At 39.0% G+C, this 13607-nt stretch overlaps 1 protein-coding gene across 1 annotated transcript in view; it reads right to left on the reverse strand.

Moving 5' to 3' along the window:
- Window positions 1-247: 247 nt before the first annotated feature.
- The window catches only part of LOC128691201 (U5 small nuclear ribonucleoprotein 40 kDa protein), a 44867-nt gene continuing 31507 nt past the window's right edge, over window positions 248-13607 (reverse strand). Inside the window, exons 8-9 of the mRNA XM_070089040.1 lie at window positions 11336-11501; window positions 248-883 (exon numbers count right to left, since the gene is read on the reverse strand). Of these exons, the coding sequence (XP_069945141.1) occupies window positions 834-883; window positions 11336-11501 (216 nt within the window). The 3' untranslated portion in view covers window positions 248-833. The remainder of the gene's footprint in view (window positions 884-11335; window positions 11502-13607) is intronic.

The following is a 13607-nucleotide window of genomic DNA, read 5'->3' on the forward strand; positions in this document are numbered from 1 at the left end:
AATTGGAAGGAATAGTATACAAGTCTCTGTACTCGGTAAATAGAGAGAGCAATGTTTCCTCAGGCTTTCACAGGCAGAGGAAAGGATAATCCCTCACCATGGAAGAAAACTATTTATAGGGGTTATTATTTTGTAAAATATATTGAAATGTAATTAATTAATTTTTTGAACTAAACATGACAACACTTTAATGTCATTAATTTTTTATGGCAGTCTACATAAAGTATGACTTAGAAAATGTGACAGGTTCCATTTTCAAATTTATTTGTACACTGTATAAAAAAACTGCATATAGTAAGCACTCTCTACCACTGAATAATCATGAACAAGTGTTTACCAATACATGTACTTTGAATATTTATGCTGCATAACCACAGATGTCTCTATGAAGTACTGTACGAGAGAAAAGAAAAAGTGCCTAAATTTGAAGAATTGAGAAAAATGCAATAGTTGGGAGACTGAGCTTATGAAGCTCAATTAAGGATTCAATTCGTTCACTAACTCGAATTTTGGCCATGGTAGTGTTTGTTCTTTGTTGCTGCTGCAAAACACTCCATACCTTATAAGGTAAATAATTTTTCAATACTTTCTATGAAAATTTAGTATTTTAGCTACAATAACAAACATTATTTTTAACAAACGTTTTTGTATTGTAATTTCATTAGTTTTCATAATATCAAAATGTACACACACAGTTATCAAATAATAGGGTGCTTCTCACCCTCTCCTCTTTAACTAAGAAATAGGACCTTCAGTTTCTCAACCTCTTACTCACTAACACTGTTTACTCGGTGTACCCAAATCTTGACATACAAGACATTGTAAGTCTAGTTCTATTCAATTTCTCCTATGAAGATCTGTTTGTCATTTGATACAGACATAACTGAAAATAAGAAAAATGCATCAGTATTGTATTCTCTACTTGAAACCTGCAATGACAATAAAGATGACTAAAATGTTTAGACAAGCTGTCAATACTGTATATAATGGCTCAGTATGTTGAAAATGAGGCACTATAATATTTTACAAATTCACTAAATAGAGAATATTTCAATAAAGGAAAAATCAGCTTACTGGAATGTCTAGGGATAAAACATGAGATAAAATTTATGAATGATTTTGTATGGTAAACTGCCACTAAAAACACATGAAATGTAACAGCATCATCATTAACATTTAGTGAAATACTCTTGATTCCAGGAATTGAAGCTGCCCTTCAATTCCTTGGATAAACCCTGATTGCTTCCCATTCCTGATTCATGTGCAGTATGACCCCTATGGATGTAATGCTTCCCTAAAATACTATAATAATAATATTTCCTACTTTCACCAAGAAACAACATATAATCAGTAAAGAGAAAAAATGTAATAAATGACAAAAAACTCAAAGAAAAACAACATTCAGAAAGCTACAATTTAACAAATACACAAATAACCCACACATAGAAGAGAGGAGCTTATGACGACGTTTCAGTCCGACCTGGACCATTTACAAAGTCTTTGTAAAGTCGGACTGAAACGTTGTTGTAAGCTCCTCTCTTCTATGTGCGGGTTATTTGTGTATCGTTCCAGTCACGGTATTGTGCCTTTCTTTGTTATCGCTAGCTAAAATTTAACTTTTAAAGTATGAAAATCCTTTCTTAGCATTATTCATTCTTACTATTATCCACCTTAACCTAGTTACCATCATGGGATATAAACTTCAGCAATATCGAAGCCATTTTGCAGACTGTTATTACCTATTTGTTATTATTTATTTGCAGCTATACTAACGAAGTGAAGCTCATATTGCCACAACTTCTTTATGAAAATGAACACTACATGTACTACCCTTTGGGCATCTTTTTTCCATTTATAGCTATTATGGCCTTTTATTCTACAAGCTGAGTATTAAAAAATCTTCCTAATTAGTTTTTTCAAATCCTTATATAATCTTTTGTATGGATATCATGTCTACATTTATTCTTCTATCAGCCAGTGAGGGAATGCTAAATACTTTTAGCCTGTTTTCATGACTCATAAATTTTACCTGTAGGGACTATTTGGGCTTTTTCTAGCTTGTTTCCATGTCAAGCCTATATATCTCACTTTAGTGTTACCACTCAGATCTACTTACTACCACTTTTTTGGACATAAATATATCATATTTTCTTACTATATATACATGTATTATAGGTAGTAGGTTGGTAGACAGCAACCACCCAGGGAGGTACTACCGTCCTGCCAAATGAGTGTAAAATGGAAACCTGTAATTGTTTTATATGATGGTAGGATTGCTGATGTCTTTTTTCTGTCGCAAGATTTCAGGTACATCTTGCTACTTCTACTTACACTTAGGTCACATTACACATACATGTACAAGCATATAGTATATACACACCCCTCTGGATTTTCTTCTATTTTCTTTATAGTTCTTGTTCTTGTTTATTTCCTCTTATCTCCATGGGGAAGTGGAACAGAATTCTTCCTCCGTAACCCATGCGCGTTGTAAAAGGCAACTAAAATGCCAGGAGCAAGGGGCTAGTAACCCCTTCTCCTGTATAAATTACTAAATTTTAAGAGAAACTTTTGTTTTTCTTTTTTGGACCACCCTGCCTAGGCGGGATACGGCTGGCTTATTGAAAAAAAAAAAAAACATACAGTGAACCCTCGAGTTTCGGCAGCATCGACTTTCGTGAAATCCGACTTTCGGCGAGTTTTTTTTGGAAAAATTTGGCCTCGCAGTTCGTGATTGGACTCGTGATTCGGCGACTGTCCAGTATCCGTCCGCCTGTCACCGCGCACACAAAGCCAGTCTCCCACGCCATTCACACTCAGTGTGCCATTGTTTACAAACACGTGACCATCACCCTGCGGGTTCATAAGTAATAATCCATTGTTTTTTGTGATTGCAACTGCTAAATAGGTCACCATGGGCCCAAGGAAAGCTAGTGGAAACCCTTTGGTAAAGAAAGTGAGGAACATGATCGAATTCAAGAAGGAAATCATTGAAAAATATGAGAGTGGAGTGCATGTTACAGAGCTTGCCAGGATGTATGGCAAACCCCATTCAACCATCACTTCGATCGTGGCGAAAGGAAAGGAAATAAAGTGTGCTGTTGTTGCAAAAGGGGTAGATATGCTGACAAAAAGGAGATCACAAATCCTCGAAGAAGTGGAGAAGTTATTGTTGGTGTGGATTACCGAAAAACAGTTAGCAGGAGATAGTGTTACGTAGTCGATAATATGTGAAAAGGCAAGGCAGTTGCATGACGATCTCGTAAAGAAAATGCCTGCAACAAGTGGTGATGCTTGTGATTTTAAGGCCAGCAAAGGTTGGTTTGAGAGATTTAAGAAGCATAGTGGCATTCACAGTGTGATAAGGCATGGTGAGGCTCCCAGTTCTGACAAAATTGCATCTAAGAAGTTTGTACATGAGTTTAAGGAGTGCATAGACACTGGAGAATTCAAACCCCAACAAGTGTTTAATTGTGACGAAACAGGCCTCTTTTGGAAGAAAATGCCAAAGAGGACCTACATCACACAAGAGGAAACGGCACTCCCAGGACACAAGCCTACGAAGGATAGGCTTCTCATGTTTCGTAATTTCGACTTTCGGCAGACTCTCTGGAACGGATTAATCACGAAACTTGGGGGGTCCACTGTACACATGTATCCGCCCATTTTTTGGATTTTTCTATCCTCCTCCTCCTCCTCCTATCTCCATTATTCAACTGAATACAGTGAAAAAGCTCTTAGCTTGAACTAAAGCAAAATTTCCGTTTGATGAAACTGAATTTATGGAAGTTTATTATTGTTAGCAAGTCTGATAGATCATGTAATTGTGAATACCAAGTATCATTGCATTTTATCCCAAAACAAACAATAAAAGGTATTCTTAATGCTAGACTGATTTCTACTTAAAAATATGAACGTATCAAATAATCATTTTTTATTATTATTATTTTTTATGACAGTAGACCATTATAGTACACGGTTTTATTTGGCACATTTTGGTTACTGCACTACTGAAAAACTGCAGCACAATTTTATACAACACTTCGTAAAATTAACTTAACGCAGTTCGGTTTGCGGGAGGGGAAATAATTTTCAGCATCACCTGCGGGATATACTCTGGCTGTGGGTTAGACCACTGAGTTAACGGGGAAGACCTACCGCCATTTGTTGCCACCCCCACCCAGCTTTTGGTTCATACGTGTGTAGGACCATTCTCTGCTAGGAGCTAGCTGTGTTTATTATGTTTGTGGATTGAGTTTAAACCTTTTATTTGCCATATCTCGTATCTGCCAAACAATCATGGCACCCAGTCTGCATACAAGTGTTGCTGAAAATGGCAAGAAAAGGTTTAAGCAGTTTAGCAGTTACGAAGAAAACTGAGATATTAGACAAACTTAAGAGTGGCTCACGGGTGGTGGATGTAGCGAGGGCCTTAATGAAGAGTCAGTTCGTACAATTAAAAAGGATGAGATGAATATATGAGCTTGTGTAATGAATAATCCAGGATGTCATCTCATGAAAAGAATGACACGTAGATCATAAGTAAATAAAACTGAAACTTGTTGCTTGAGTAGATCGGACAAAAAACAAAGGAAGGTGCACCACTTAATTTCATCTTAATTAGGGAAAAGGCCTTACTGATGTTTAAAGCAGTGTGTGTTAAGGAAGGCCTGAAAAATAGTGCATGTTTACCACAGGCTGGTTCCACAACTTTAAGTTGTGCAATAAGTTACATAATATTATGTTTTCTGGTGAAAATGCTTCAGCTGATCATACAGCAGTAAGTAGTTTCCCTGTTGAATTTCAGGAAATTATTTCTGAGGGTAGCTATGAGCCACATCAAGTGTTTGATGCTGATGAGACACATGTTTTTTGGAAGAAAATGCCAACAAGAACTTATATCAGTCAGCAAGAGAAAAGTGCACCAGGCTTCAAAACAGCAAAGGATCGCTTCAACTTGCTCCTTTGCGGTAATGCATCAGGTGATTTCACATGTAACCCCATGGTTATTTATCGCTCTAATAATCCTTGTGCTTTGAAAGGTGTAGATAAAAACACCTTACCAGTAATTTGGAGGTTAAACCAGTCAGCATGGATGACAGAAGAAATATTTATTGACTGGTTTAAGCGTCACTTTATTCTTGAAGTCAAGTTTTACCTGCACAGCAAGAATGTTGCATTCAAGGCTGTCTTCATTCTTGAAAATTTCCGTACTCATCCACAAGCTTTGCTGGATGTGACCCCACATGTAAAAGTTGCATTTTTACCTCCAAATACAACATCATTAACCCTTTGACTGTCGCAAGCCCCTTTCTGAAACTGTCATTCTATGTCACAAAATTTTTGGAAAAAAAAAAAAAAATTATTTTCTCTTTTGAAATGATAGAGAATCTTTTCTCGATGGTAATGACACCAAAAGTATGAAATTTGGTCTAAAACTCATGGAACTACACTCCTGTGAAGTTAGCGGTCTTGGCAACATATACTCATCGGCGATTTTGCCAAATTTGAGCCCTCTTTTTGGCCAATTCCATTGTTCCAGTTGACCAAACTCATAGCTATTTCTTTAGAACTCCATTTTTTCTATCAACTGAGTACAAGAAACCGCCCACTTACTGATTTGAACTACCCAATAAAGTGGTCAGAAATTGGCAATTTGGCCAATTTCATTCAAATTAAAAAAGATGCCAATTTCAAAATAGGGTCCAGAACAAACAATGTAGACATTCTCGGCATTAAAATAACACATCCTCTGTTCATTAGTCACATCTCTAGGCCCCTCTTGTATTACTATTGCTTTCTATTTTGACTTTTTATTCATACAAAAAATACAAAATTTACTGTTATGCAGATTACTGCATTATTGTAAAAACGGTAAAATATCTGTGCACTAGTGAAAGAATATCAGCCTCACCAGTTGATGTGCATTGGACGTGTGGTGTGATTTGCTTACTCTTGAACATGGGTAAAAATCGAACATTTCCGCTACTTTGAGCTCAATTTCAAGGTCGTTTTCATCATGAAACTAATCAAAATCATCTCTATTTCTGCAATGTGTTTTGCATTTTATCACATGAGACCATGAAAATGAGAATACAACTATAAATACTATATGAAAATACACGTCAAAGTTGGCATTTTAATCCAAAAAAAAACGGTCAGTTTTTTTTTTTCATTATGCACTGCGTGCTGCAGATTTTTTTTATGTAGTGCACACTGGCCACACAGACCCATTCTCTCACATGTAGGCCTACCAGCTTTCTTCTGCTTGATTCGAAGCCGCTAGAATTATTGAGTATACATATATATGTCCGAAACACTGGTTCGTAAGATGTATATATACGACCAAAACAGTCAAAGGGTTAATACAACCACTGCATCAGGGAGTTATTAAGTCATTCAAGTGTAACTACACACACACACACACACACACACACACACACACACACACACACACACACACACACACACACACACACACACACCCAAAAAAAAAAAAAAAAAAAAAAAAAAAAAAAAAAAAAAAAACACTAGTTGCATAAGTGGACTCTGACTCCAACCTGGCAGTAACAAGCTTCAGGAATAAGCTTGCTACTGCTAGAAGTGCATGGAATGAAGTGCCCCAATCAACATTAAATGCAGGCTGGAGAAAGTTATGGCCTTGAGTGAGAGTCAGACCTTGCTTGAGAGTCGGGTTCAGGAAATTGTTCAGCTTGCAAGGAGATTACCAGGTGATGGTTTTGAAGATATGAATGAAGATGATGATGAAGATATGAATGAAGATGATGATGATGAAGACAGGAGTCCAAAGGAAATATTGGCAGAGCTTGATGCACAGATACAAAGGAGCCACATAACAGAAGATTAAGAAAACCTGAAGAAAAACAGTTAACATTGCAGCAGTTACTTAAGCATTTCCATATTATTTGTAAAGCTGCAGACTTTTTCATTGAAGAGGACCCTGACAAATCTAGAAGCAGTGCTTTAAAATGGGGTCTAGACCAGCTGATGATGCCTTACCGTCAGCTATATAATGTACTGCAGGGTAAAAGAGCCCCGAGATCCATTATAGAATTTATGCACACCCCTAAACCATTGACTTTAGTACCACAGCCTCTACCATTCACTTCTGCCGACAACCAACAACCATCCATCTCAGCCTAGTTGGGCCAAACCATGCATCTCTGCTGTCTTCACAGTCAATGACACACACCAGCACCCACAATTTAAGATAAGAAATACTATTATTTCTGTTGCATCTGTAGTCTTAAGCAGTAAAAACAAACTATATCATGGCAATGAACTACGATTATACAATCACTTTTATTTTTATAAGATCTAAAAAAAAGTTGTGTGGCTTCTTGGGGGCTCCCAGGAACGTAACCCTATTTTTCCCATTAGTTCTTCAGTTTATCTAACACGGTTTTACCCAGCACGACGTTTTCAGAAATCTAACTACCGTGTAATATAATGGTGTATTGTATTAACACATCGGCTGTTTCCCACTAAGGTAGGGTGGCCTGAAAAAGAAAAACTTTCACCATCATTGACTCCATCACTGTCTTCCCAGAGGCGTGTTTACACTACAGTTATAAAACTGCAACATTAACACCCCTCCTACAGAGTGCAGGCACTGTACTTCCCATTTCCAGGACTCAAATCTGGCCTGCCAGTTTCCCTGAATCCCTTCAAAAATATTACCTTGCTCACACTCCAAAAGCACGTCAAGTCCTAAAAACCATTTGTCTCCATTCACGCCTATCTAACACGCTCCCGCATGCTTGCTGGAAATCCAAGCCCCTCGCACACAAAACCTCCATTACCCCCTCCCTCCAACCTTTCCTAGGCCAACCTCTACCCCACCTTCCCTCCACTACAGATTTACACACTCTCGAAGTCATTCTATTTTGTTCCATCCTCTCTACATGTCCGAACCACCTTAACTCCTCCTCAGCCCTCTCGATAAAAGTTTTGGTAATCCCGCACTTCCTCCTAATTTCCAAACTATGAATTCTCTGCATTATATTCACACCACACATTGTCCTCTGACACAACATCTCCACTGCTTCCAGTCTTCTCCTTGTTGCAATATTCACCACCCATGCTTTGCACCCATATAAGAGAGTTGGTATAACTATACTCTCGTACATTCCCCTCTTTGCCTCGATGGACAAAGTTCTTTGTCTCCACAGACTCCTCAGTGCACCACTCACCTTTTTTTCCTTGTCAATTCTATGATTCACCTCATCTTTCATAGACCCATCTGCTGGCACGTCTACTCCTAAATATCTGAATACATTCAACTCCTCCATACTCTCTCCCTCTAATCTGATATCCAGTTTTTCGCAACCTAATTCTGTTATCCTAATCATATACTCCATTATTGCACTACCTGTTTCCCTGCCTCATTTATTCTATTCTTAACCTAACTAGTGCCAATTCTCATTTTGTCATTTATCTTTTCTTTCAACAAACCGGCCGTATCTCACCGAGGCAGGGTGGCCCAAAAAGGAAAAACGAAAGTTTCTCCTTTTACATTTAGTAATATATACAGGAGAAGGGGTTACTAGCCCCTTGCTCCTGGCATTTTAGCTGCCTCTTTGTCATTTATATCCCAAATATTTAAAGTCACCACTAAATGCAGAAATAGAGAAATACAGTGGACCCCCCGAGTTTCGTGATTAATCCGCTCCAGAGAGCCCGCCGAAGGTCGAAATTCACGAAACTCGAAACCATTTTCCCCAAAAGAAATAATGGAAATAAAATTAATCCGTTCCAGACACCTAAAAATATTAAAATAATTTTTTTTTTCAAATTAAATAAAGATTTACATAATGAAAACAATCAGAAATCAAGTACATGCATTTAAAATAAATAATAATAACATTACACTTACCTTTACTGAAGACTTCTGCATGGATGGAAGACGGGAGGAGGGGATAGGAGGAAGGTGTACACTGTTTTTGGAAGGAGAATCTCCTTACATTAGGACTTCAGGTATGAAGTCCTTATCTGAGGTTACTTCCCTTCTTCTTTTAATGCCACTGGGACCAGCTTGAGAGTCACTGAACCCCTGTCGCACAAAATATCTGTCCAGAGAGGTCTGTTTCTGGCGTTTCTTTAAGATTTCCCTGAAGTGGGACACAACACTGTCATTGTACATGTTGCCAATATGGCCTGCAACAGCTTTGTTAGGGTGAAGTTCATCCATAAATGTTTGCACTTCAGTCCACTTTGCACAAATGTCCTTAATCTTTGAAGAAGGCACCTTCCTCCATCTCTCTTCCTCCTCCTCCTCCTCTGCAGCAGTTTCCTGAGCTGTGATCTGTTGCTGTTGCAGATGAAGCTCTTGCAGCTCTTCAGTGGTTAGCTCTTCCCTGTGGTCCTCCACCAACTCTTCCACATCCTCACCACTCACCTCCAACCCCAGGGACATCCCCAATGCCACAATAGTTTCCACAACTGGTATAGGTTCCTTAGGGTCAGCCACAAACCCTTCAAAATCCCTCTCTTGTACACAATCTGGCCACAAATTTCTCCAAGCAGAGTTCAAAGTCCTGGAAGTCACTCCCTCCCAGGACTTACCTATAAGGTTTATGCAATGGAGGATATTAAAGTGATCTTTCCAGAACTCTCTTAGGGTCAATTCAGTGTCTGAGGTCACTTCAAAGCACTTCTGAAACACTGCTTTTGTGTAGAGTTTTTTGAAGTTTGAAACGACCTGCTGGTCCATGGGCTGGAGGAGAGGAGTTGTATTAGGGGGCAAGAACTTCACCGTGATGAAACTAAACTCCTCCACTATTTGCTCTTCCAAGTCTGGAGGATGAGCAGGAGCACTGTCCATTACCAGGAGGCACTTGAGTGGCAATTTATTTTCCAGGAGGTATTTCTTCACACTGGGGTCAAACACTTCATTAAACCAGTATAGGAAAATTCCCCTTGTGACCCATGCCTTACTATTAGCCTTCCACATCACACTCAAGTTACTCTAGGAGACACTGTATTTCTTGAACACTCTGGGATTTTCAGAGTGATACACCAGTAAAGGCTTCACTTTAAAATCCCCACTAGCATTACTACAAAACATGAGAGTAAGCCTGTCTTTCATAGGTTTGTGTCCTGGGAGTGCCATTTCCTCCTGTGTGATGTAGGTCCTCTTTGGCATTTTCTTCCAGAAGAGGCCTGTTTCGTCACAATTAAACACTTGCTGGGGTTTGAATTCTCCAGTGCCTATGCACTCCTTAAACTCCTGTACAAACGTCTCAGCTGCTTTTTTGTCAGAACTGGCAGCCTCACCATGCCTTATCACACTGTGAATGCCACTACGCTTCTTAAATCTCTCAAACCAACCTTTGCTGGCCTTAAAATCACAAGCATCACCCCTTGTTGCAGGCATGTTCTTTACGAGATCATCATGCAACTGCCTTGCCTTTTCGCATATTATCGACTGCGTAACACTATCTCCTGCTAACTGTTTTTCGGTAATCCACACCAACAATAACCTCTCCACTTCTTCGAGGATTTGTGATCTCCTTTTTGTCAGCATATCCACCCCTTTTGCAACAACAGCACACTTTATTTCCTTTCCTTTCGCCATGATCGAAGTGATGGCTGAATGGGGCTTGCCATACATCCTGGCAAGCTCTGTAACACGCACTCCACTCTCATATTTTTCAATGATTTCCTTCTTGAATTCGATCGTGTTCCTCATTTTCTTTACCAAAGGGCTTGCACTAGCTTTCCTTGGGCTCATGGTGACTTATTTAGCAGTTGTAATCACAAAAAACAATGGATTATTACTTATGAACCCGCAGGGTGATGGTCACGTGTTGGTAAACAATGGCACACTGAGCGTGAATGGCATGGGAGACTGGCTTGTGTGTGCGGTGACGGGCGGACAGGTACCGGACGGTCGCCGAAACATGAGTTTTTTCCTGAAACTCGAGGCCAAATTTTTCCAAAAAAACTCGCCGAAGGTCGAATTTCACGAAAGTCGAGGCTGCTGAAACTCGAGGGTCCACTGTACTGGAATTTAATTAACATTGCCAGTACAGCACTGAAAGTACACTAAGAAAGAAATGCTGGTTGAGAGCTATAACACCGATGTAGCTGATTGGAAAACATGTTTTCTCAGATATGAGCAGAAAGAGAGCTAGGATGTAATAGTTGTGTGTATGATGCAAGTAAAGTTCTTGTACAATTTTATTAAAGAATTTTTAAAGTACATAAGCCAAACAAAAATTTGTGCTCACAACTAGTTTAGCTAATCAATGGTTGACTGTATAGTATGTATGTATATAAATTGTTAGCAAAACAGCAAAATTTAAATCATACTTACTTATTGGTTCTTTGGGATGAAATTCGACAGTATTAACTGATCCATTGTGTCCTGGTAGCTTGTAAAGTATATGCCTGGTAGTGGTATCCCATATGTAAGCATGGCGATCAGAGGATCCAGCTGCCACACGACGTCCATCAGGTGACCAAGAACAGCGTAGTAAGATCTTTGGGAATAAATTGCATAATGTGCAGTATAGTAAATCTAGTTATAATATAATTCTAAAATCTCAATATTCTATGATTCTGATATTCCTTTTACCAAACCCTAATTAAAATTCTGAAAATTCTAAAAATACTAACAATTGAAAGATAGGATTCTGCAAACATTACTGAATTCTTTCATAAATTACTGAATTCTTTCATAAATGTTACCTTGATCACACACTAACAGCCCATCTTACATGTTCACACACGACTGCCAGATGATCAATTCAAAGCACTCTCAATCCAACTATTTCTGGGATGCCTGTACCCCTTCTACCTTCTACCACAGATTTATACACCTTCGTCATCCTATTCCACTCCCTCCTCTAAATACTTGAACTACCTCAGCCCTCTGAATAATACTCACGGTGATCCCATATTATATAATTTTCACACCACACATTGCTTTCAATTGACAATTTTCTTCTTATTTTTTTAGTAATTATTACAGGAAAAGGGGTTACTAGCCCACTATTCCTGGCATTTTAGTTGACTTTTACAACACGCATGGCTTACGAAGGAAAGATTCTTATTCCACTGCCCCATGGATATAAAAGGAAAAGTAATAAGAACAAGAACTATTAAGATAAAATCAAAGAAAACTCAGATGAGTGTGTATAAATAAACGTGTACATGTATGTGTAGTGTGACCTAAGTGTAAGTAGAAGTAGCAAGACGTATCTGTAATCTTGCATATTTATGAGACAGACAAAAGACACCAGCAATCCTATCATCATGTAAAACAATTACAGGCTTTCATTTTACATTCACTTGGCAGGACGGTAGTACCTCCCTGGGTGGTTTTGTGGGTGAGGGGCTTGGACTTCCAGCAAGCATGCGTGAGTGTGTTAGATAGGAGTGAATGGAGGCAAATGGTATTTGGGACCTGATGAGCTGTTGGAGTGTGAGCATGGTAATATTTAGTGAAGGGATTCAGGGAAACCAGTTATTTTTATATAGCTGGACTTGAGTCTTAGAAATGGGAAGTACAATGCCTGCACTTTAAAGGAAGGGTTTGGGATATTGGCAATTTGGAGGGATATGTTGTGTATCTTTATACATATATGCTTCTAAACTGTTGTATTCTGAGCACCTATGCAAAAACAGTGATTATGTGTGAGTGAGGTGAAAGTGTTGAATGATGATGGAAGTATTTTCTTTTTGGGGATTTTCTTTCTTTTTTGGGTCATCCTGTCTCGGTGGGAGATAGCCGACTTGTTAAAAAAAAAAATTGCTCTCAAACATAACATCTCCACTGCCTTTAGCCTCCTCACTGCAAGGTTCAGAGCTCATGCCTCATACCCATATAAATGTTGGTACCACTATACTCTTGTACATTCCCTTTATTGCCTCCATAGATAAACTTCTGTCTTTCCACAGATACCTCAACACACCACCTTATCTTTTACAGACTCACCTAATGCCATGTCCACTCCCAAATGTCTAAATACAGCCACTTCATCCATACTCCCTACTTCCAATCTGATATTCAATCTTTAATTCCCTAGATTTTATGCTACCCTCATCACTCTTTCTCTTTTCAACATTCACTTTTAATATCTTTCTTTTAGAGTTTTATTTTTTTAGCACTCCTACCTTCTCCAACTGAGGTAAGGTGACCCAACAAAGAAGAAAACAGTTTCACTGTCAATCATTCAGACACTGTGGGAGATGGGTGAAGGTGGGGGCCTGATGTTGGATGAAGGCATTGGTCCACAGCCACCCTGCCCTCCAACATATGGGTAGGAAGTTGAGGGCATGTGTTTAAGGGATGGGTAAAGGTGGGTGAGAGGACCTCTGAAGGTGGGTGAAGGGATGGATGAAAGTAGGTGAGGGGATGGGTGAAGGTGGATGGATGAGAACTAGAATGTATGGGCAGAGGGGTGTGAAAAATGGGTTATGGTGGGTATGGTGGGTGTGGTGGATGAAGTTTAGGGTGCCTGTCAGTTTTTCTTCTATCTGAGAGTGAGGCTATGCACTGAGGCTCTGGGCTCCATTCATATGCACCTAATACCATACCTCATGCACCATTAATGTGTCCAGTACCATACCTCAGTCACACACCA

The sequence above is a fragment of the Cherax quadricarinatus genome, chromosome 27 (assembly GCF_038502225.1).
Source record: "Cherax quadricarinatus isolate ZL_2023a chromosome 27, ASM3850222v1, whole genome shotgun sequence".
NCBI lineage: Eukaryota > Metazoa > Arthropoda > Malacostraca > Decapoda > Parastacidae > Cherax > Cherax quadricarinatus.